This window comes from Hippichthys cyanospilos, chromosome 2 (assembly GCF_059441005.1).
Source record: "Hippichthys cyanospilos isolate Australia breed blue-spotted pipefish chromosome 2, RoL_Hcya_1.0, whole genome shotgun sequence".
Lineage (NCBI taxonomy): Eukaryota > Metazoa > Chordata > Actinopteri > Syngnathiformes > Syngnathidae > Hippichthys > Hippichthys cyanospilos.
In genome coordinates this window covers 34,471,089-34,493,638 of record NC_142370.1, presented here as the reverse complement: position 1 = coordinate 34,493,638, position 22,550 = coordinate 34,471,089, and the positions used below count along the sequence as shown (strand labels likewise).

Genomic DNA, 22,550 nt, shown 5'->3' with positions numbered 1-22,550 from the left:
AGCCATTCCGTGTGTTTACATGATGCAAAATGTACAATATTTCCACAGCAATCCGAGATATGAAACCGCTTAATCGGAGCTTTACTATGACTATGTAGCATCATTTCTTGCACCTAGGTAGGGGGTCTGCGCTCAATGGATTTGCTGCTGGTTCTTTACAAAACATCAAGGCATTCAGCTACCCGGCGCACATCTGCACTGATTGCATTTTCCAACAAGTCTTTAGTGCATTACCCTTTAATTAGCCGCCGTCTGTTCTTAAGTCACCACCTCAAGTGGACAAAAACGCCTTGCGCGCAAAACTGTGGTTAGTTGCTCCATTTCATCTAACCGCAATGCAAACAAACGCTAATAAAAAGAGACTCCTTTCTTCTTTCTGACCTTCTGAAGCGCCGTTGTGCTGACGTGAAGTTTCTTCATCGGTCCCGCTTCCACTGGTCCACTGACCAATGTATCACCTTGGTTACCGCGTAGATGGCGGTGCTGAAAAATGAGAGGATTGTCTTCCTCCTCCGCCAGAGTATAGCCCTGTTTGGAAGGCAGACATGCGAGGACCACCCGTCAAGAAAATGGGGCACGCATACATTATTGAATCAGGCTGACCAAAAAAACTTTTGTTAATTAGCAACTCCATATCTATTGAATATCTAATAATGATGTATTTTTGTGAACAGTTTTGTTTGAAGCTGATGAACTGTTTTTCTTGAAAATTTGGCACTATCCCACATTGAGGGGATAAATGTTCATAGTTTGCATTATGCCAGAATAATAAATTGGGTCGTCATTTTAGAAATCAACATTAAAAATTCGCAAACTGTGGAATTGAAGTAGCAGATTATGTTTACAATAGTTCAAGTGATGAATTTACTTTGCACACTATGAATGTTAGTTAAAAAAAACAAACGATATTTTCTGAACATTTTTGCACATACTTTATTTGTTAATGAATGAGACCTTTAATTAAATGTTTAGTCGGTTTATTTCTTGTACTGTGACAAAATCGATCATCATTGTCCAGAATTATTGAAAAATGATATGAGATGTAATTATCGGGCTTAATCAATCAGCCCTAGTTTAAATATTTATTATTTGCTCGGTTATGGAATGTAGGTGACCAGAATAACAATTTCTATGTGTAGTATTACTATGCATATGACAATAAAACTCTTGAATCTTGAATCATTGAAATTTAGCGTAAAGGCGTACTTTTCATCACTTTAGTAGAGGGCTTTCTGGATTTCTTTTCAATCGGGAAAGGCGCTCACCTTGACAATGCGACATATGAGTATGTCATAACGTTGGTGGTTGATCCGGTGCTTCAGCATCACTTTATTTACCATGGGGATGAAGATCTGGTACTGCGGATGTGAGGAAGGCAAAGGAGAGTAAATCAAAGAGTATACGGGTACTTAATTACATACTTAATTTTGTTTACCCGAAATTCCTTTTTCCCATGAGCCAAATAAATGAGGATCAAACTACTCATGGGGCTTACATCAAAAGCCTCTTTTTCGCATGTTGCCAGACGTGGCTACACGAGGAATGCTAACGATAGTGTTGATGAATGAGGAGAGGCTAAGGCCTGGGAGGAGACCGAGGAAATGTGACCTTATCCGAGCTCATAAAGCTAACCCCCCCGCTGACAAACAGACCGTGACATACGCAGTCTAACGGGAAGTAATAAAGGGTGGGGCGGGGCGGGGGTGTAAGGATAACCCAAATACCGCTCATACGCAGCCGACGGTGGGAAGGCGGGAAGCGGTCTATGGAACAACGGAGACACGCAGAGGGCGGACGGCTACCTTCTTGCCTAGCTGGAACACGAGCGAGGACAAGGTGTCCATGGACGTGGAGCGCAATTCCGACGTACTGTCCAGCGTCCGGACGATGGGGTGGATGATGCGTGAAGCGTAGTCGGTGAAGTCCAGGGACTCTGTCAGCCTGTCCAGAGTTTCCAAGGCCACCCTGGCAAACGGATTTGAAAACAGCATTGTTAATGGGGGAAAAAAAAATTCTCTTACGAGTAGTACAGCTTTCTGAAACTTTTTTTTTTCCAAAATATTTAAACGGTTCCATGCACTACTCAAACGCTTTGTGAAAAATCATGCTGAACGCATCCTAATACTTGCTGTTTCACCGGGTTGAAACAACTACAAAGGGCTGGATAATAAAGCCAATCGATTCGTCGTTTGAAAAATTCAAAGGTTTGAAAATTTGCTGAATCGGGAACAATCGTCCAGATTTTCATTCACAAATACTCATTGTTACTTTGTTTTGAATTTTTGTTTAGCCAAAGAAGGGTCAAAAATCGTCCGGCATCAAGTAATTGATAACTTTAGGCACTTAAGTAGGACAGTAACATTTTATTTTAGGTACTGAAGTAATACAATGACTTGAGGTAGTAAAGTCATTTTCTTCAGGTGTTTAAGTATTAAAATAATCAAATAGATACTAAATAAATTGATGTTGATTAGAATTATCCATTTTAGACCCTCTTTTAGCCAAAGACTTGAAAAGTTTCAAAATAAATACCGGATTTTCCGCACTATAAGGCGCACCGGATTATAAGGCGCACCATCAGTTAATGACATATTTGAAAACTCTTTCCGTATATAAGGCGCACCAGATTATAGGGCGCACCTTCAACTAATGACGTGTTTTAAAACTTTTTCAATCACAATATAGTAATACTCAGAGTAATAACAATAATAACTCAAATAATAACTCTAAACTCCCAAGAGCATAATAACTCAGTCAATATGAGCAACCTTGTTCAACTATAAACACACAAAAGAAACAGGTAAAGCTTACTTTATCACTTCATTCCCCATCTACCAATCCCAACCTCAATAATGATCCATATATAAGGCGCACCTCATTATAAGGCGCACCATCGGCTTTTTAAAAAAAATAAGGCTTTTAGGCGTGCCTTATAGTGCGGAAAATACAGTAAACAAACATCGACCTACATAAATAAATCAATAGCAAGCTGGGATTTAATGCCCTGGACCCTTAAAAATGTAAAAATGTCTTTGGGATTGAATGAGTTCATGATTGTGTTACGATGGACGTGCGGTACAGACTTGCGGGCCTGCAGGGGCACATCGGGGGCGTCAAACAGCTTGACAATGGGAGGCAGCAGCAGGTGGAGGTAGTCGTCCAGGTTGGCGCCAAACAGTTGGATGGCGTTGAGAAGCTGCAGGTGAGAGCGAAATATGATGTGGCCATTCACGAATTCCAACAAGCTAGCAGCCTGCAGATAAGCTCATTTGAAATATTTGCTTCAATATCGATACTAGTAAATGTACTTGTTCACCCATTTGTGTGGGAACGATCGCTTGGATATTGGTCTCTAAAAATATTTTGTTTGCATCATTCCTAATGTGTTGCATCTAAGAGCACATCCATCGGCTAAAACACGGGTAGAAGCCAGCGCCCCTGTTTAAAGCACATATGGCGCGACAGCAGGAAGCCGAAGCGGAGGTATGCGGGTGTGCGTGTGAGCTGAGAGACGGCTATAGATAGAAGGAACGGTCCATAGGAATGATGGAAGAATGTTTTGCTTTTCCTCTCCTTTGGATTAGTGGGTAACCCGAATCCCATTTCCCTAAATTTTGTGCAGCTCCCGATCCTCTAGAGTCAAATTGAAAGCCAGATCTGACACATAGATGACCCAGCCTATAGACCGCTGTTATCTAATACTTAAGCGAGTAGCGAGGGCAACCGCGCCGGACGCATTCCATTTCGCGTATGACAATGTCATTGCGGCTTTTACCGTGATTTTGAGATTTGAGAGGAAAATTGAAAGTTACAACACGCGCCTAACCTAAAACAAGTGGCCTTCATTTTTTAGGAATAAAAAGTGTGTCATATTTGGGAATGATAGTCACTTTTGTATTTTTAATACTATATTTTTAAAACTCTCTTTGAGCACAGCCATTGATTCACATCTTTAGAATTCATAAAAGATGGGGTTTATTCTATTTCGCTATAGTTTTTACATTGTTGCCATTGGTGCGAAAATACCAGAATTTGACCCCCAAAATTAAGGGCGCATCTTATACGCAGCTGCGTCAGGGAATTACTGTATGTATATTAGAACACATATGAAAGTTTTTCATGTGTATATTTCATATATCATATGCAATGTGGTTATATGTTCACTAAAATAATCAATCAATTAAACAAAAAGAGACAGATGAAGATGCTATTGTTGAAGACATGTTCAGTCTTTTGAAGAGAAGATGTAAGCAGGCAATTGCATTTTGAATTTTCAGTTTTTTAGACCGATACTGAACTTTGAGTTGTTACGATAATTGATAGCGATATCACTCGTACTTCTAAAACCCCAAAACCAGAAGCTGGCATGTAGTTTCTCTCCCACACGAGGCTGTTCTCAATCATTTCTTCATTCCGATTCCGCCGATTCTGCCGCTGACCCAACTTTATGGCGTTATCGGTGAAATTTCTACAATACGTTTCGTCTCAAATAAAACCATAGAGCTGAACACGGGAAGCTAATGTTTCCTGCGGTTTTTGTTGGGCGCACCGGCCTGCACTTACCTTAATGGTAACACCGCGCCCGGTGCTGTTGTCATGCATGAAGACACGCAACATGTGCGGGATGAGCTGCGGCAGATAAAGTTTGAACTCTCCCCCGAGCGCCACCACAATCTGCTCGATCAGAAGGATGATGGTGTTCTGCATGGGATTGTTTGGTGTCCAGTACTCCTGCAAAACAAAAAGCGGACTTTAGTTCATCCAATAATAGCAAGGATATAACAAAACAGGATGGATGTATTTGTAAAGACACAGATGAGCATGATACATATTGAGACGTTTTATGGGCTGACATGAATTTCAAGCGTGACAGACACAACTGCACTCTTGAGCTGGATTTGTGTTCTTGTTCAAAGTATGAATAACTAAGTAATTAGGAAGAAGATATCCTAAAATTAGAAACAATCTTATTTCAAATGTAGATAAAAATGATTGGGGTATCTGCAGATGTTGTTCACATTTATTTGTTTACTGAAGTTATTCCGATTTACTGCAGGAGTGTCCCTATTGAATATTTTTAGAATCGATTGCCCGATCAAACAATCGATCGATTAATTGAATTATCGGATTAAAGTTGATGTTTTGTTATGCGTGACAAAATCATTTTCCCCCAAATTAGATTACTAACTAAATATCGTTGCTTATTAAGTATTGTTTTGGAGTTGAAAAATTTAGAAACACCACTTAGGATACAAGAAAATGCTATAACAAATGGTTATTGGACCATATTGGTAATGGGGATTCTATTAAATAGTCACATTTTAAAAATAATGTTACCATTTTCTTCCACAATTATAATGTATTTGCACATTATCATTTATTTGGTTTTGTATATAGTGATTAAAAACTAAATAATTAAGCTAAATCAAAGAAGAGAGGTTGATGTACTCACCTTTATTTTCAAAACTTATCTGTTTACTGGTCGTCATATTTTCCCCAAACCAAAAGCAAATATCTACTTTTGAACAAACATAAAAGCTCATCAGCCTCTTTTCTTGGAGGACTACACAAATCTGTTGAGAGGCTGAAATCGGGGGATTTGGACTCTTTTAAATTATGGCTCTAAACAATTACTCGATTATCAGCTGTTTTTCGATTTATTTGATAATCACTTAGTCGTTTTTGATCAAATAATTTTGACAGCTCCGACTTACTCTTTTTGTTGCTGTCCAAACTTGTGGTTTCTGCTCATGTGTGCGTGTGGGTCGTTTCTGACATTAGCTGAATATAAATGTTTAGTGATATCAGATATGGCCCTCAAAAAATACCTTACCAGACAGCAAAACATCATTTTGTGGTCAAAACGATCGTAAACTTAAAGTCTACGAGACTATCCAAAAGATGACACACACTAGGATAATAAGTGAAAAAACAGAAGACTAAGTTGAAGCTTGCTCCACAATATGAGTGACCTTATTAAATGTTATTCGAATTATGGGAGATAGAGTGTAATTTTTTTATGTGCGGTATATAATATCAGAGCGAGCGCATCTGGTCTAGTGCTGAAGATTTGTATGGTTCTGGGAAGATAGGACAAAAAGTATTTCCTTTGAGTTTAGCAAGATTTTGTGTGCTGGATCTCGGAAAAGGGAGCATCACAATAATAGGTGCGGCCGGCTGCAGGGGGAGATTTACTGGGAAGTCACATTACATCAGACTTCTGTGACCATCGTGACACAATTTCAAGAATAGTTGCTTATGTCTATCGGGTACTGGCCTCTGGAGTTAAAGGATCTTGATATTTTTACATTTGCAATTAAACATAAGCATATAAATTACTTTTGGCACATTGGCCACATTTAATAACCAGGAAGTGAAACGTCTTGTTTACTGAAGCCGCGCCTCTCACCGTGTGGCTGCCGCACCCCCTTTATGATGTGATAACGTCGGTCGCGAAACATTCATCCAGCCATCGTCTTGATCTTTAGATTTAGAATTACCAAATCATTTTTCATTTCCATTTATTCTTCAATGGCATTTTGCATATGTTTGCATTAAGCTTGCAAAACTGAATGAACTGAAACAAAATGAGTTGAACGCTGCTCTGTCAATAATATTACTTCATTTTGAGGGTCACGGATGAATGGAGGTGTCCAAAAACAGGCGTTTTACTGACATTAGAGAGATGGTTAAAAGTTCACTTTTCATGAGAGAGCCCTTTTAAACCAGAGCCCCCGAAGTACCACGAACGGGTGGAGGCGATTTTGGTCACGTGGCTAGCGGGCAAATGCTGACTCCCCGCCTCGCCTCGCCCGCCTGCGGCTGCTGACTAGAGGGCAAATGAGTGCACATTCAGAATGACTATTCCAGCTTCCTCATCTGGATACAGCGGGGAGGCTGAAGGGAAAAAAAAAACTAAAAAAAAAACTGAATAGATTCTTTGTTTCACTCGTCTTTTATTAACTGAGTGGGACTTAAGACACAGTAGCACAGTTCTCTCAATTATTTCTCTGCAGGGTTTATCACCATTGAAAAAGTGTTTTTAACATTGCGAGCAAGCGCCAATAAAGGACAGTTATTTGATATTTTGGGACTCGCTAATTTAATTATGTGCATGACGGGTGGTTTTGTGCGCAGGTAGAGGAATCAAGGATTTAGCTGTCATATAAAATCATGATCGATGCGACTGAAAAATACCCCACAACAATGACAATCAATTCTATCGATTATCCCCTCAATCCATCGGATCGAGTTTTATTTTGCATTGGGGTGTATTACAGCACCACTTATTTCTCATTTCGAGCATTACCTTTCATTGTTCTCCACGGCGTATTGTTTAGTGAATAAAAAAAAAAAAAAAATCAACAATTGATTATTATTAATCAAGATAATCGATTATCTGCCAATTCATTCTGACAACTCTACATTGTTGGTTTTAAAAATGAGAACGAACTAGATGTTTTAGATGACATAACTCAGACCAATACCTAAGTGAAGTGTTATTCACACCAAATGTGAGGCTGAAAGCTAAATGGAAAGAATTGAAGGAGCACATTTGACAGGATTCTGCTTGAGTGATACATTGTGTAATAACCTGCTCTGTAATGTGACGTGGGGGCCAGACGTCATTCATAGAGGCCCTGATCGAGTTACAGTAGTCAAGTAGAGAACACAACGTCTACCTAAAAGCTTATTGCTGTTTGGACATTTGAACAAAAAGACGACTCGGTGTTTCTTGTTTTGCAAACTGAAGGACAGGGAATACCAGCATTTGCCTCACTTTTTTTTTTTTAATCTCTTTCATGACATGTGGATCCGACGACCAAAACCTAGAGAAAATAAAACGACTATAAAATAGTATTGTTAAAGCCGTTCGGTAATAATATACACCATTGCTCTAAGCAGCCTCTGCTACTTCTAAGAACAAAACAGATAGCGTAAAAAAATTCAATGCATCCCTAAAGGTATTTTGCTCTAGGATGCGCTGAAAACAATTTCTAATGGGACCGGATGACTAATCAATAAACATGTTGCAAATGAGAGAATTCCCCAAAACATCTGCAAGTGGTGCGAGTTCCTTGCCGCAAGCTTCTCCTGAGGTCGTCCCTCCACCCCATTGCTCATCTCATGCGTGACATATTAAATCACTGGAACATCCTCAGTGATGAAGGGGGGCTAATTAGACGGTTGGAAAGTAAACAATTACTCACTCTGATGAGGGTGAATATGTCATCCATGTACGGGCGGATGTGGATCTTTACGAAGCAGACGACCATTCCCATCTGCTGAAAAAGGAACTGGAGAAACACAAGGTGGAAAGGCCAGATTGTCTGTGTGAATTAGAGCCCGGAACGGTCTTGAAGGCGTTCCGACCCACCGGTGGTGCCACCTACCTCTCGAATACTGGCATCGCAGACGCGAATCACGTTGAGAAAGGTGGGCATGACCTGCGGTAGGAACTGGACGCACTTGAGGCCCAGAGACTTGAAAATAAAGGTAACGGCCTGGACCACCATGGTGTGGTGGTTTGACAGTGACGGATCTCTCAGGATGCGCATCAGAGTGACGATGGCCACGGCGGGGTAAAACTCATCCAGGGGCAGGTTTCCCATGTTGACCAGCATCTCACTGGTGCTGTAGTCGGCTGGGATGAAAAGGGAATCTAAGGTCATCCACGGGACGTGATGGAAATACCAGTGACCGGAACATATATTAGGGGCAGTCGAGTTGTCGTTCTCAGTCAATCCGCGCAGCGTGAGCTTTCCATTGTGAATGGGAATTGAATGCGACGGGAACTGATCCCACAAAGATTTACAGCATTTCAGGAAAAAAACAAAAACAACTATTCGTAGCTTTTGCATAACTCGCCTAAAGGTAAAGTCCATTTATTTCGCTTTCAGAGTAAAAAGTTAGATTTTTCAAAAATTCGATAATAATTTTTCATGTCTATTGTCAAAACTATTAAAACGATGTTTTCTAGATGCCGTCGACCGCAAATGGCATCACATGTGCGCAAGGCTCAGGTAACAGCCAATTAAGGCTCACTTCTTGGTCATGTGATGCTGAGAAGCTGTCATGATTGTTGGTTGCCAGAGCTTTTACCACACATGATGTCGTTTTCAGTTGACATAAAAAAAATGTTAAAAGCATCCATCATCCTATCATTAACCATATCCATCCATCCACCGAGATATTAGTCATATCCATCCATCCAGTAATTAGCCATGTTAGCCATATCATCCATCCACCCGTCAGCAAACCGGGGGAGCGTGTAATATCAGAGTAACAGTACACCAAAAATGTGCTTTTGAAGCGCTTGGTATTCAAAAACTTCGAGTAATTGCTGCTTTTGTAATAAGTCATTACCTTGACATACCATCATATCAAAGTTCAAATGACAGCTGTTGTTTGACTATTCATTCCTACGTCTCTCAAAAGTTTTGTATATTTTTTTCCCCTTCGGTGAATCTTTTTTTTCCACAGGTGATGCGCCTAGTAATCGTGTGTCCATTTAGATGTGGAGAACTAGACAGATGTCTGATAATAGACAGATATGTGATATTCTGGATCTCGCTGAGCTTCTGCAAGACAGCTCAGCTCCCTGAAGGCTCAGGGCTGCAGACATACAGTAACAGACTGTCACTAGGCCTACAGACTAAGGAGAGAAGCTTTGTCCTTATGTCTCCCATTATTCGAACTTTTTGCAGAAGCGAGCTAATCATCACGGTCTCCGTTTAGTTCAAAACTAAGTCATCAATGCAGTTACATGAAGTTTTACTGAAATGGTGGAAAAATATTTTGCAACTTTGAGCCATAGCAAGAGTAATAAAAAAAAAAAGCGATGGGCAGAAGCAATGAAAAATGTGACAGGCGAAATCGGTGCCCTAAAAACCCACACGCCACAAGATGACCCTAATAAATCTGCCAACACATCCAACCTGATCCCTCAGGTCTGGCTGGACTACGTTCAAGTTTAAGAACAATCTGGTAAGACTATTATCATACTGTAAGACGGAGGTCCTCTACGTGCATGGTTACATGTAGATCCCGTGTTGAAACCAACCCCAGCTACCTATTTCACAAAGCGTTTGGCCATCCAAACGACATTTACATTTGCAAATGCACCGTGTCCTCCATGCCTCGTTGAAATAAATATTTTCACGTTTAAATCCAAACCTGATCTATTATGGCTACAAATGTCCTATAGTCAGCAAGCATGTTCAAATCTGGCAGACATTGCATATTTCCATTATGGCTAACGTAATAAGGCGGCTATTACACCTACTCAAATATATACCAAAAAAAGACGGCTCACTGTACCCATATGTGAATAATGATCAGTGAGAATTTTTCAGAGAGTTCGTTCCATGATGTGGGTGTACGGAACAAACTTTCCAGCTGCTGAGAATTTAATGCTACTTTTTTTTTTTTTGAAGATCAAAAAAATGACAGTGTTTAACTAATCAATATTCAGAGCACAATAAAAAAGCGCTGCCTACACGGAGATTAGTCAGAGTGTTTATAGGCATACCGGAATCCTGACTGGACTTGGATTCCGAAAGGCTGACTGCAGAGGCGTCTCGTGACTGGTCGATCATGCCAATGTTCACCTTGTGCTTGTACGGGTCCAGAGCTCCAAGCAGACCTAGAACACGGATGGCCTGGAGAGTAGGGGGGGAATACACACCATGACGGTAAGTCATCTTCTATGTGGTGGAAATCCGCAATTATTAATGAGTATTTTCTTGAAGCAGACAAGCCTCAAGAGCAATAGCAGAGCATCGACCCCCACCCAAGCTATCACAGCATAGCAGCACCTCAAATGTTTTTCTCATTTATTTCCGCGTAACTGGAAGTGTAGGATCTGAATGATACTTCACGCCTCTAACTACTAAGGCTGTGATGCCCAACTTGGATTCCTTGTTAAATCCAGTCTTTTTTATGTACACCTTCCAGGGTTGGGCAAAATAAATACATTAAAAAATCTTATTCACTCGATTAATTCGTCATTTAAAAAATTGAACATTTGAAAAGCTACCTTATCATGAAATCGAGATTTTCCAAAAGTGGCAGAATGCTAAATGAGTGGTGTACCATATATTTTTACAATAACTGCATACATACATTGATGAGTCTCGTCCACTTATTTATATATACACATATATATATATATGGGCGGTAGCCACTTCCTTGACAAATGTGGGCTTTTTTCCCCCCCTTGTTACTTTTTTTTTTAGCTATTATCTGGTCAATTTGTGTGTTTATCGTATTCTTCATTCGTACGTAATGCATTCCCCGAGTCTCTTGTTATGTAACAGGTAGGAAAACAAACAATTAGCGATTACATCATGACTCAAAAAGTTTCAGGTCTCTATGGAAAAGTAGGGAAGAATCGTGCAGTGTTTGTATTCCTGTGATGATGACTCAGTGGTTGAAATCCAAACAGACAAGCCTTAATTTGTTGAGCATATGTGAACAGCTCGGCCTCATTACAAATCACTCACGCTCATGTTGCTACTAAGGAAAGTGTGACAAACACAAGAGGACAGAGGCAACCGTGCGCATACCTCTCTCCTGATGCCCTGATTCTGCTCCGTTTTCAGGAAGTTGAGCAGCACCTCCAGAAGGGAAGGGTACTTTCGGTAGGGGTCCACTACGTAGCCTGTGCTGGCCACCTGTTGGCCCAAGGTCCACAACGCCACCTGGTGGAAAGTCGGACGCATATTACCGTATTTCTACGAGTACAAGTTGAGTTGTTTTTTCCCCCCTCATTTTCAACCGCCATATTGGGGGTTCCACTTATGGCCGAATAGCCGAACAGACCGATTTTCTCCACATATCTGTGTTTGAATAGCATTCATTTGAAAGCGAAAAAGGTAACATTGTGTGATTTACAAGGCTTAAAATGATTAAATATACCGCCGATATAGTATGATTCCGTTGCACAGGAATATCGCGAAAATGCACTTCCGTCAATCGCTTCTTTGTTTGACGCATAATGTACAGGAAAATGCTTGACTTGTCTCCTTCAGCCGTTGGACATGTGCTTAAACTAGCTGCTGCAGGCAGAATGTCAGCAGGTTGGGGAGGGGTGGTTGAGGGGATACAGTGAAGAGCAACCTTGCATGCGCTGATCTCGCCACATGGAAAGCTTGAGAGGATATCCCAAGTAAGATGATTAGCAAATCATTTGACTACCTGTGATGAGATAGCAAGGAGGAAAAAGAGCACGTCCCAAATAACCATACATTGAAATGGGAGGATCTACTTGGGATGTCAGTGATGATGCCTTTTAAGGCTTTTAGACAAATTCATATTAAGCTGTGTCAAAAAATAAAGCATTGAAACCTAATTTTATTCTTTCGACATCAGTTTCAGCATTTGCGTCTACGTGCACATGTACAATGCCCCTAAAAGTACTGAAATTTTGTCAATTTTGCCATGTGTTTTATTTGGGCAGCCATGATCTACTGTATGTAACAACTAAAGTCAAGAGTAGACTTAAAATCACGTTTTTGTCAAATTCACCAAAATTGCAATTGAAAAAAAGGAAGACGGGGGTGGACTAATAAGCGAGGTCGACATGTACAAGTTGACATACCTGTCGCTTAGCCAATGAGGACGAGTCCTGCAGCATGTCCATGATAATAGGAAAAAGCTCATCCATCCACTTCCTCATCTCCAGACCGCTCACCTACACAAAATAACACAGGATTCGTCATGTTTCTTTTCCAATAGCGTACCCTCACATTCTTTTTTAAAAATTGCCTTGCTAATTGGTCCGCTCATATTTTCCTTATTTGACAAATTAGTGTTAGAATATTCTCTGGGTGTTTGCAGTAAATACATCATCTTGAAAAAAGCTTTTTCGATGTATTTATTGTTTGTGTACTCAGCAGCACTGATGACTAGGAAAAATAAATTTTTGCGTCTCGATATATTCACAACCTTTGCAAGTTAAAATGCTATCTTGTGGTCATGCTTATTTTTTTTGTTTGGGTTTGGTTCCAGTTGGCTCCTTCTACTGCCTACTTCGAGATCTCGTTGGTGACTTGGACAGAGCGCCTCAAATCTTACCTGAGCCAACTCGCCAATGGTGGCTAGGACACTGATAACCACTCCGGGATTGGGGTCTGGGTCTTTCAACTTGAGGATTAGGGCCTGAAAAAGGCAGAGAGGACTTTTAGCAACCACGTGTACATATTCGACACATAACAATTCTCTTTTTCAGAAGTCTAAGTAAATTTATAGTAAAATGCACACCACTAAGGGAAAACAGTACAATTGTACCTTAAGTATAGGCTCCATGTAGGGCCGTATGAGGCGAGGGGCATTCGACACCAGGTGACCTAGCATACGGGCGCTCTGCTCTTTGTTTCTGCCAACACCGCTGTGTTCCAGCTCTGTTAAGATCTGCAGGAAAAAAAAAATAGAAATCATTCAAACTTCATGTTTCAATCATGCATGGTGAATTTGTCTAAGATTCGATAGAGGGATAAATTAAAAAGGAAATGTGTTGTAAGATTGAGAATTTGTCTGAGAAGTGTGTCCATTTGTGAGAGTACAGTATCGTTTAGATTTTTCATGATATGATTGTTATTCGTCCTGTATTATTCTATTTTAACACTCTGTAGACTGTAGACTTTCTTGCATACTGGAGTCAAAGTTCCTCCGTTCAAAATTTGATAGCAATGCATTTACTGCCCTCTAGAGGTACTTGCCAGGTACAGCACAACCACAAATACTGAACTTTGTGAAGTTGATGCATGACATTTCAGAACATTAATATGACTTAAATAAAACGTAAAAGAAATCACATGTATGAAATACTGAAAAATTAGAGAATGACTTTTCTTCAACTTCAATTCTCTTAGCATTCACGCAAAATTCAATGTTCAGCCTCTACAACCTGAATGAGCATCTTGCGTAGAAAGGGCATGACGTAAGCCGGATTCATGCTGCTGAGACGTCCGATGGTGCAGATCGCCAGTTCCCTGATCTCAAACACCTCATCGTTCAGGGCCACGAAGAGCGCCTGCAGGTTCTCCGCCTGGGCGAGGTGGGCATCGAAGCGCTCGTCTAGAGACGCCAGTACGCAATAGCGGATGTCTGGATCTGAGGAAAGATGGGGGAACATGTGACAGTCGCTGTTATGATGTCATCCTTAGAAGAGGTCAATCGATCAATCAATCAAATCACCCGTCCGTTAAAGGTCACCTGGGTCCGTGATGCCGACCACTAGAAGTTTACTCAGCACATCCGCAACAACCTGTACCGCCGTCTGGCTCACAACATGGCCGCTGATCGGGTGTATAGAGGGGGTGAGGAGGCGGGAGCAGGTGCGAGCCGCCTCCATTCGGATCTCCTTGTGCTCACTGTTTAAGAAATGGTCGGCACAGTGTCGCACAAACTGTGTGAGGGAATGTCCTGATGAAAGAGCACAAGGGCAAATTTTATTCATCTTCATTCCATATCATGCTTCAAAAAATAGACATTTTATCTGTATTTCCAAGACGACCAGAACAGTCTAGCTAAAATTGATTCAGTGCCAGAGCAATATTTTCACATTAGTGCTTTGGCCTGAGCACAAAAGATCAAAGGCACCGCATATGCTTGTAAACATTGACGCTTTGCTAAAATGTCTCATTTGAAGTGGCAATAAGTTATCGCTATTTTGGTGGTTCACGAAGGTCTTCTCTTCACCGGCCACCTAAAAGCACTCACGCAAATAGGTCGCAGCATGCCATCAGCACTTGAAATCAAGCCAATGTCACGGCTCATACCTTCAAACTCAAAGCTGCCCAAAGTGCGCAGAGCGAGTGTGATGCTGCCAACGTCACTGGCCTCGGGGATGTTGGTCAGGCTTGGAGATGCCAGCTGGTGAGCCAAGCCTTTGGGCATGCCCGGGTGACGTAACGGCTTGTGCATCAGAACCAGCGAGAGCATTTTCAGAAGCCCGTCCTGGATGTCTTTCTTCAGCTGCGGGATCTGACGGCTCAGATCGTACAGTACCGCTGTCAACGCAGGACTGGAAAAAAAATGAGCAAAAGTTGAAGTGATGCGCCAAGATTGGATTTCACGCACTTGAAAGCAAGCTAAGCAAAATTCTCGAGATTTCGCACCTTAAAAACTCCAAATTCAACCATTTCAAGCACCAAAATATAGCAGGCTTTAGTGTGGATGATACCTGAGGCCCACGGCGAGCATGGGCTCCAACAGCTCCTTGATGTCCGGTTGGATGCTGGGCCCCATAGCCCGAGAAAGCATGCTGATACACGTGAACACGGTGGCATCCACCTGGATGGACTTCTGCCTCCTGCGCATGAAAGATGGAAAAAGGAAATAACTTATTGGACAAGTCTTCCAACAGAAAGTAAATAAACAGGAGTGCCCAATCAGTCATTGTGACTTTCATTCTAATATTTTGGCCACATATGATTTGGCCACACATATACATGTGTAGTGTTGTTGTCGTAAACGAAAATGATGATGAAATATGAGGCAGACGAGACAGTCATGCAACCGCAATGCCGGTCATGCGATGAAAACTATAATTAAATGTGAAACAGCATACTGTTGACAAATAAAAACTAGATAAATTTCAACAGTTACACTATTACTACTATTAGACTAGAAAAGCTAAGAGGAAGCCTAAAACTGACAAAAACGAAAATGACTACCTTACATAAAGACCGTACATGCGCACGTATAAATCAAAGGACATACGTTTTACACCACGGCAAAAACCAGCTCCGCACAACGTTTGTAGCTTCAAAAGGTCATACATGATTAATAATGTAAACCGAAGACCCCGCTGTACTGACTTGTGAGCGAAATCCTTAGGCGGTAGAGCCGCCTTTATAATCTCCAGAATTTTGGAAAGATAGGGCTGGATTTCGGCTCGGACGGCCACCACCAGCAAGCCCAAAGCCTGGAAGGCTGCTGTGCGTTCCTTCTCCTTCTTCAGACTGCCCAGTAGATAGCCCATAGTGTCTGATAGGTATTGGTCTGTAACGCACATGTAAATACTAGATTAACACATGTGTGCCGGCAGACATATGCGAAAATGGTGAAGCGCAAGTAAGTTGTAACTTGTACTCAAAAAATACGAGTACTGCACTGACAAAGGGAAATCAGTAAAAACAACATGTTTGAAATATCTTTTGCACGGTCAAATGAACTTTTTTTTTTCTTAAATATGAACTGGACTCACCAGTAAAAGTATGGGGCTGGAATGCACCGAGTCGTGGAAGTAGATTTAGTATGGTCATCTGGATGAGGGGATTCTTACTGGTTCTGTATTTTAAAACCCATCGACACACCTGGAGAAAATGCACAGTTAAGAGTATATTTAAAATTCATGCTGCCGATACAATTGTCTTTTTGATTAAGAGCGCTTGGATAAGCCATACGACTTTGAATGGCTTTGACTATATTGATGCTTTCCCGGCAGTCTGAATAGTTAAGGATTCTTCTATGGCGTAAATATAACGCACACGAAAAGTAATTTTTGTACATTTACATACATAATGCAAAAATAAGGTTTCCATGAGCAATTACGCCCCGTAAGATGACGTTTAATTTCCCTTCGGCAAGTCAGAGATTTGGGACATGTTTTATGAGACCCTCAATATGATATATGTTTGATTTTTGTTTTTGTAAAGTGTTGTATACATTTTCTTGTGCGTTGATAGGTTGAGAGCAGTGCGTAATTGTGCACTCGCACATCTTAGAGGGAAAAGTGGTGATGCCACTGGGCAGATTCCAATTATTAAAAATAACGCATGTGCACATGCACATGATGAATAAAAAATGTTGTTCCAGTCAATATATCAGCTCAAATGTATTAGCTGGCTTTTGAATGTCACAGAATTTATAGGAAACATCACCGCTGACCAAAATGATTTTTGGCCAATGTTGAGCTCTCAAACTCTATTGAAAACAAAACATGCACGTGCCACACACAATAAATGTATATGCTGGAAGATACAACAGAGGGAAAAGTTCAATGGTATACAATGAGTTCATAAGCAGAGAGACCAAAAACAAAATAGCTTCAAATGAAAAACTAGTGGCCGAACCTGCTCGAAACGCTCTTCCATGAGCTCCCGGCAATATCTGCTCTCCACCAGCGAGCTCTTGGCGGGCACGGGTGTAGCTCCGAAGCTGAGGAAGCCCTGCGGCGTGCTGTAGCCCAGCAGGCCCAGGAGAGCGTTGGACTGCTGAGGCTGGACCGACTGGAAGCTGGTGAACGGGGTGATGTGGCGGGGCTTGGTTCCGAATCCCATCAGTTCCTTGCAGTACTTGTCGTGCACCAGCTGCTGCTGTGTGATCTCCTCCATTTCCTCGCGCATGCGCTGATGGACCGTTACAGTCAGTACATGGCATCCAGTCAAATCGGACGTATTTTTCCGAGCACAAGTCAAGTTTTCTTTTTTCCTCTCATTTTCCACCGCGCATATCGACTTATAACCGCATAACTCAAAACCAGACCGATTTTCTAGACACCGTGTTTGAAGAACATAAGACTGCCAAATAAGTCAAATCACGTCATCCGCTAGGCGTAAAATGATACGCGGCGGCGACCAGCCGAGAGTTAAGTAACGTTTGAAACACGGCGGCAGATTGGGACCTCCGGGATCAATAATTCTGAGTCGAAACGCTGTCGGAACACCAATGATGGCTCTGTCCCTCATTAACGCACACTACGAGCTACAATAGCCAAAACATTGCTAAATAATGAGAACAAGCCATCCTCTTACTAGTTGTCTGCCAGCGACTCTGAATTTTATACTTTAAAGAATAGTGAGGACACGCCTCTTAATTTTAAGCTTATTGAACACTGTAAAGATGAAGTGTGACCATTTGATGGGAGTGTGAAGATGTGATCAGCGGGCTGCCTTTTCCGACAACGCTTGGCACTGAAAGAGTTAGCACACGCTTTGATGTGTTTTAATCGGACAGTGAAGATATATCTATGCATCCACTAAAATCCGGGATCGACTCACACTCGGGTTTTTTGTAAAATTCGCCCAAATTGCCGTAAAAATGGGGACGAAGGGCGTCGTACAACCCCAGATCTACTTGAAAAATACAGTAATCGCGGCAAACCCGATTGGCCGAAGCGCACGTAAACATAACGGATTTGCGCCTCACCTCTCCTTCCATGCTGCTGATGCGGACCAGCTCGTTCAAGATGAGAAGGGCGCCGTGGAACCTGTCGTCTCGATTCATACCTTTCTCCTTAGCCAAGGTTTCGTCGAAGCCCTTTTCCGCCTCGTCAAAGGTTTGCTAAAAGAAATGGGCGGCTTGACGAGACCCGCGTTCAAAACGGAACGGAGGTGAGACGAAAGAGGGCCGTACTTTGTACCACTGAGGTTTCTGCATTTCTTTCGTCTCCCTCTGCGTGGTGAGGATGAGGCACGCCCGCAGCGCAGAAACGGCGCCCTCTCGGATGGCCTGCTTGGGGTCCCAGACTGCGTAGAAGATGTTATCAAAGAAGGGCTGCACTTGCTGAAAGAAGAAGGTCGGCGCGCTCACAGCCAGTTCCCTCAGCACCAAGACCTGAAACAAAAGACAAAAAAGTTTTACTTCTATGCTCCCACTTTTTAAAAAGGTTCTCTCTACAATTCCAACTTCACTCCAGTGATCTTTAAAGATGTCAAATCCTCAACTGCATTGTACTGTTACTCTCGTTTTAAAATATGGACGTGTAACATAGTACTCAAACCCCTTTATTAATTCATTTATTTTTAACCGAAATGCACAGTAGTACTTGGTTAAATGGTATGTTATTGCTGTGCGATATGGCTCAGTAAAAGATTTCATTTTGATCAATCCTTCTGGACAATTAGGATTTTAATGGAAGTAATTAATCCATCAAACATTTATTTGAGTCATGTGATGTTCATAACTGATTAGTCGTTACCTGAGCATTCAACACAAGTGATGTCATTTCCAGTCCACAGCAAGTGGAATTGTAAAATTTGGGAATCATATGAACCCATTCTATCCCAAAGACGTAATTTTACGTTTTGAATGTCCCGATATCAAGCATTCTGCCGCTCTTGCAGAATTCCACTTTCACAAAATGTCATCTCCAGTCCACAGCAAGTGTAATTGTAAAATTTGGGAATCATATGAACCCATTCTATCCCAAAGACGTAATTTTACGTTTTGAATGTCCCGATATCAAGCATTCTGCCGCTTTTGCAGAATTCCACTTTCACAAATTAGCCTTTGCAAATCTTCGACTATTAAAATGACGACTTAATCTAAATAATCAGATTATTGCCTAGCCCTTATGCTATAGGCAAAATCGACTCATCCATACCGGACACTGTTCACTTACTACCAGATATGAGTAAAGACTTTTTAGCCACCTAAAGGCACCGATGTTGCAAACTGAGTCGCGGTGAAGACATCACAGCTTAGCGGTTCCATCCAAACACAAATGAAAAGCAAGTCGATTTTACCAACAAACAAATGTCGCCGGTACCGGCACTTACCGCCGCGTGGCGCCTGCCTTCGTTCCTGTCCGCTCCCAGCCACTCCAGCGCCCTCTTCACCTCAAATTCCACGTATTCGGCCGTGAAGGTGTCCCCTGCCATAGATAAGTGACCCATGGCTTTGGAAGCCATTTCCATCACCACTGGGTCGCTGGAGGGTAGCAGATTGCGCAGGTAATTGGCAAAGCGGCTGATCCTGGTGGCATTGCCTCCCTCAACTCCAATCAGACTCACTGTGCAAAAATATCAGCCACGCATTGAGCCTTTCGTAGAATACAACAAGTACGAGCTCTTTCAACAACAGAGTTGGATAGAAGAGAATGTTTTTATTGTCATTGTAGAGCTGGCATTCCATAAAATTGGGAGCGCTGATCCTATTGGTGCAAATTCAATAGGAACTATAAAAAGAATACATTTCAAAAAAGCCTAGTTTCAAAAAGAGTATTTTTTGTGTTAAGTGAGTTGTTTTTTTATTGTTATTCAAAGCATTAATGCGTGTGGGGAAATAGCTGTTTTAGAGTCTGTCTGTCAAGTGTTTTGGAAACCCCGTAGCGCCACCCAGAGGGCAACAAGAGAAGGATCAAGTCATTCTGAAGTTCAGAAAAAGATGTTTATTTATTAAACATCTGGGGTGGAGCGCAAAGGGCTTTACTTGGATTGCACTTTTCAAGTTTTTTTTTTTTAAATCATCTGATTTAATTCAGTCTCCTTTGTTATGCATTTGCTGTATAAACTACAACTGGGGGTTGAATGTCTTGCTCAAGGACACTTTGGCATGGTCATTATAGCTGGGGAGATGACCACTCTACCACTGAGCCATGCCATCCCAAATCCACATGCTGATACAGTGACACACCTACATTTTCTGTGTTTTTCATTTGCTTGTTTTAAGTGCTTTGTTATGTTTTTATTTGTATGTATTTGTTATTTTATTGTACAGCCCTTTGTTTGACCATGGACTTTGTAAATGTTCTTTACAAATTAAACTTGGCTACTTTGATAATCAGCCATTAGTTCAAGATTTGACAAAATATAAGATACAAATTTTAAGTAATAAGCACCAATCGGAGTAGTGCTACCAAAGTTGTTGCGTGCCTGCTGTACAAAACAACGAAGCTATTGTATTCTATATGCTCACCTATGGCGAGAATCCCTCCTTTCTTCTCGTTCACATCCGAGCTGGAGACCAGCTCAAATATGTGGTGATTCAACTCATCATAAAACGTGGTGGCTTCGTCTTGACTTAACTGTTGAAACCAGTGTTTCCACAAACACAAAAAGTCAACATCAGCAACAGAAACGCACTGCAATTACATTACCTTTCAGGACAAAATGAGATCAACAGTAAGTGCAATTTTCGTCAATGGATAGCTGGAATGCCTCACAGCTAATTTACCTCTCTCAACTCTGTTGTCACATAGTGCTGCAGATCCTTGGCAGATTTAGCTCTGGTGTCTTCATTTCGACTCTTGAGCCCACTGACAAACTGCTGCAGCACAGTGGCTGTGCCCGACATGATCACCATTTTGATTGCCTGATCTGCATTCACACGCACATAATTCAAGAAATCAATTGCAAGACTTTTGAATGGGTTAGTTTGAACGAGTGAGTTGCTAGCTGACGGTCGCTTCGTTCCTGGTTAATGTTACTACGTTTATAGTTACCAGCAATGGAGTTAACGTATTATCTCAAAAATGTCTACGTTATTCAGCACATCGATTCGAACAGGATACATATTGATACCATAAACAACCATCGATGTTAATGTTTTGCTAATGTCAGCTAGCGCTAAGATGAAACGGTCTTACAATGCAGCAGATCTTTATGGCAACATAATCACATTTGCGTTTACTTACGTTCTTACAGGCACACAACTTATACACTACTTGATTCCTGCAGAAGATCCCTCATAATGGGACACTGGGGTTTAAATTGGGTGCAAGGTTAGCTAGTTGATGAACAGAGAACGCTGGAGCTTCTTCTTCGCCTAGTGGAGTTTGTTGGTCGGGCGTCAAACCAGTGTAGAGCTGCGTTACCGCCCTCTAGCGACGACTGGAGCGTCAGGCTGAGTTCTTAAAGCAACACACTTAACTGGTAAATAAGTTGTTGAATGATATCATTTTGGGTTTAAAAATGTGCAAAACTCTTGAGTATTATCTGAATTTTACCTTGAGTCGGGGACCCCTTTTTGTAAATGAAGTTTTCCAAGGACCGTCTTTGCAAATGTTTGCGGAAACAAAACAAAACCATACTGAAGTTTACAAAATAAAAAAAAGCAGGTAGTAAGTAGTATAGCGAGTAGTGTTGGTGAGTAAAATACGCGCCACACTGGATTTTAAGCAACAGGGTTCAAAGCATGAGAAAAGTAGTGGCTTATAGTCTGAAATTTATGGTCACAAAAATCAAAATAAAATGAAATTAACTCATTGTTTAAAAAATCCTCAAGATTCCAAGGGTTCCCTGCTTGAATTACTGTACAGTAATTGGATGGGCTAGGGGATGTCAAACGATTTTTTTGCCTTTTCACTCTTCATTGAAGACCGACAAAATATTGTGTGCTATGTCAATGTAAACATGGGTGGTATCATGTCAAAGACTGATTTCCATTCCTTACATAGAATTACAAGTACGTAATGTATTTTTAGTATGTGTGGCTTGCTTCTCCAACATGAGCGACACTGTCATCCAGTGGTCACAGCTCATCACTACAGTGCTCAATTGGCTTAATATTAAAGCACTAGTCAATGGTGTCAGCTACTTTTTCATTAAAAAAACAAAACGTATTTGACGAGAATTCTCTTCATTGGCGCACATTGTAAGTATTTTAACAGACGAGAGATTTACGGGTGCGTCTTATACACAGGTGCGTCTTATATTTGGGGAATTACAATATATTTTAGACTCAGATAGTACATAAAACGGAAATAATTCATTACTTCGCCTTCCGGTCCGGGGTGGGGTCGGAAAAATGAAGGTGGGATTCTGAAACTCTTGGAAACTATACGTAAGATCGAGAGATTCCTTTGTCGCCTCACGTCGGAC

At 41.4% G+C, this 22,550-nt stretch overlaps 1 protein-coding gene across 1 annotated transcript in view; it reads right to left on the bottom strand.

Annotated features, from left to right (window-relative positions):
• mtor (mechanistic target of rapamycin kinase) overlaps window positions 1-21,495 on the bottom strand; it is an 83,361-nt gene extending 61,866 nt beyond the window's left edge. Inside the window, exons 1-25 of the mRNA XM_088405649.1 lie at window positions 21,365-21,495; window positions 20,905-21,047; window positions 20,647-20,755; window positions 19,509-19,741; window positions 18,364-18,564; window positions 18,157-18,291; window positions 17,082-17,357; window positions 16,214-16,322; window positions 15,825-16,008; window positions 15,188-15,316; window positions 14,784-15,028; window positions 14,218-14,427; window positions 13,910-14,115; window positions 13,291-13,413; window positions 13,078-13,161; window positions 12,602-12,694; window positions 11,568-11,702; window positions 10,532-10,661; window positions 8,394-8,644; window positions 8,211-8,297; window positions 4,564-4,731; window positions 3,084-3,196; window positions 1,803-1,965; window positions 1,266-1,358; window positions 382-528 (exon numbers count right to left, since the gene is read on the bottom strand). Coding sequence (XP_088261775.1) covers window positions 382-528; window positions 1,266-1,358; window positions 1,803-1,965; window positions 3,084-3,196; window positions 4,564-4,731; window positions 8,211-8,297; window positions 8,394-8,644; window positions 10,532-10,661; window positions 11,568-11,702; window positions 12,602-12,694; window positions 13,078-13,161; window positions 13,291-13,413; window positions 13,910-14,115; window positions 14,218-14,427; window positions 14,784-15,028; window positions 15,188-15,316; window positions 15,825-16,008; window positions 16,214-16,322; window positions 17,082-17,357; window positions 18,157-18,291; window positions 18,364-18,564; window positions 19,509-19,741; window positions 20,647-20,755; window positions 20,905-21,033 — 3,753 coding nt within the window. The 5' untranslated portion in view covers window positions 21,034-21,047; window positions 21,365-21,495. The remainder of the gene's footprint in view (window positions 1-381; window positions 529-1,265; window positions 1,359-1,802; window positions 1,966-3,083; window positions 3,197-4,563; window positions 4,732-8,210; window positions 8,298-8,393; window positions 8,645-10,531; window positions 10,662-11,567; window positions 11,703-12,601; window positions 12,695-13,077; window positions 13,162-13,290; window positions 13,414-13,909; window positions 14,116-14,217; window positions 14,428-14,783; window positions 15,029-15,187; window positions 15,317-15,824; window positions 16,009-16,213; window positions 16,323-17,081; window positions 17,358-18,156; window positions 18,292-18,363; window positions 18,565-19,508; window positions 19,742-20,646; window positions 20,756-20,904; window positions 21,048-21,364) is intronic.
• Window positions 21,496-22,550: the final 1,055 nt, after the last annotated feature.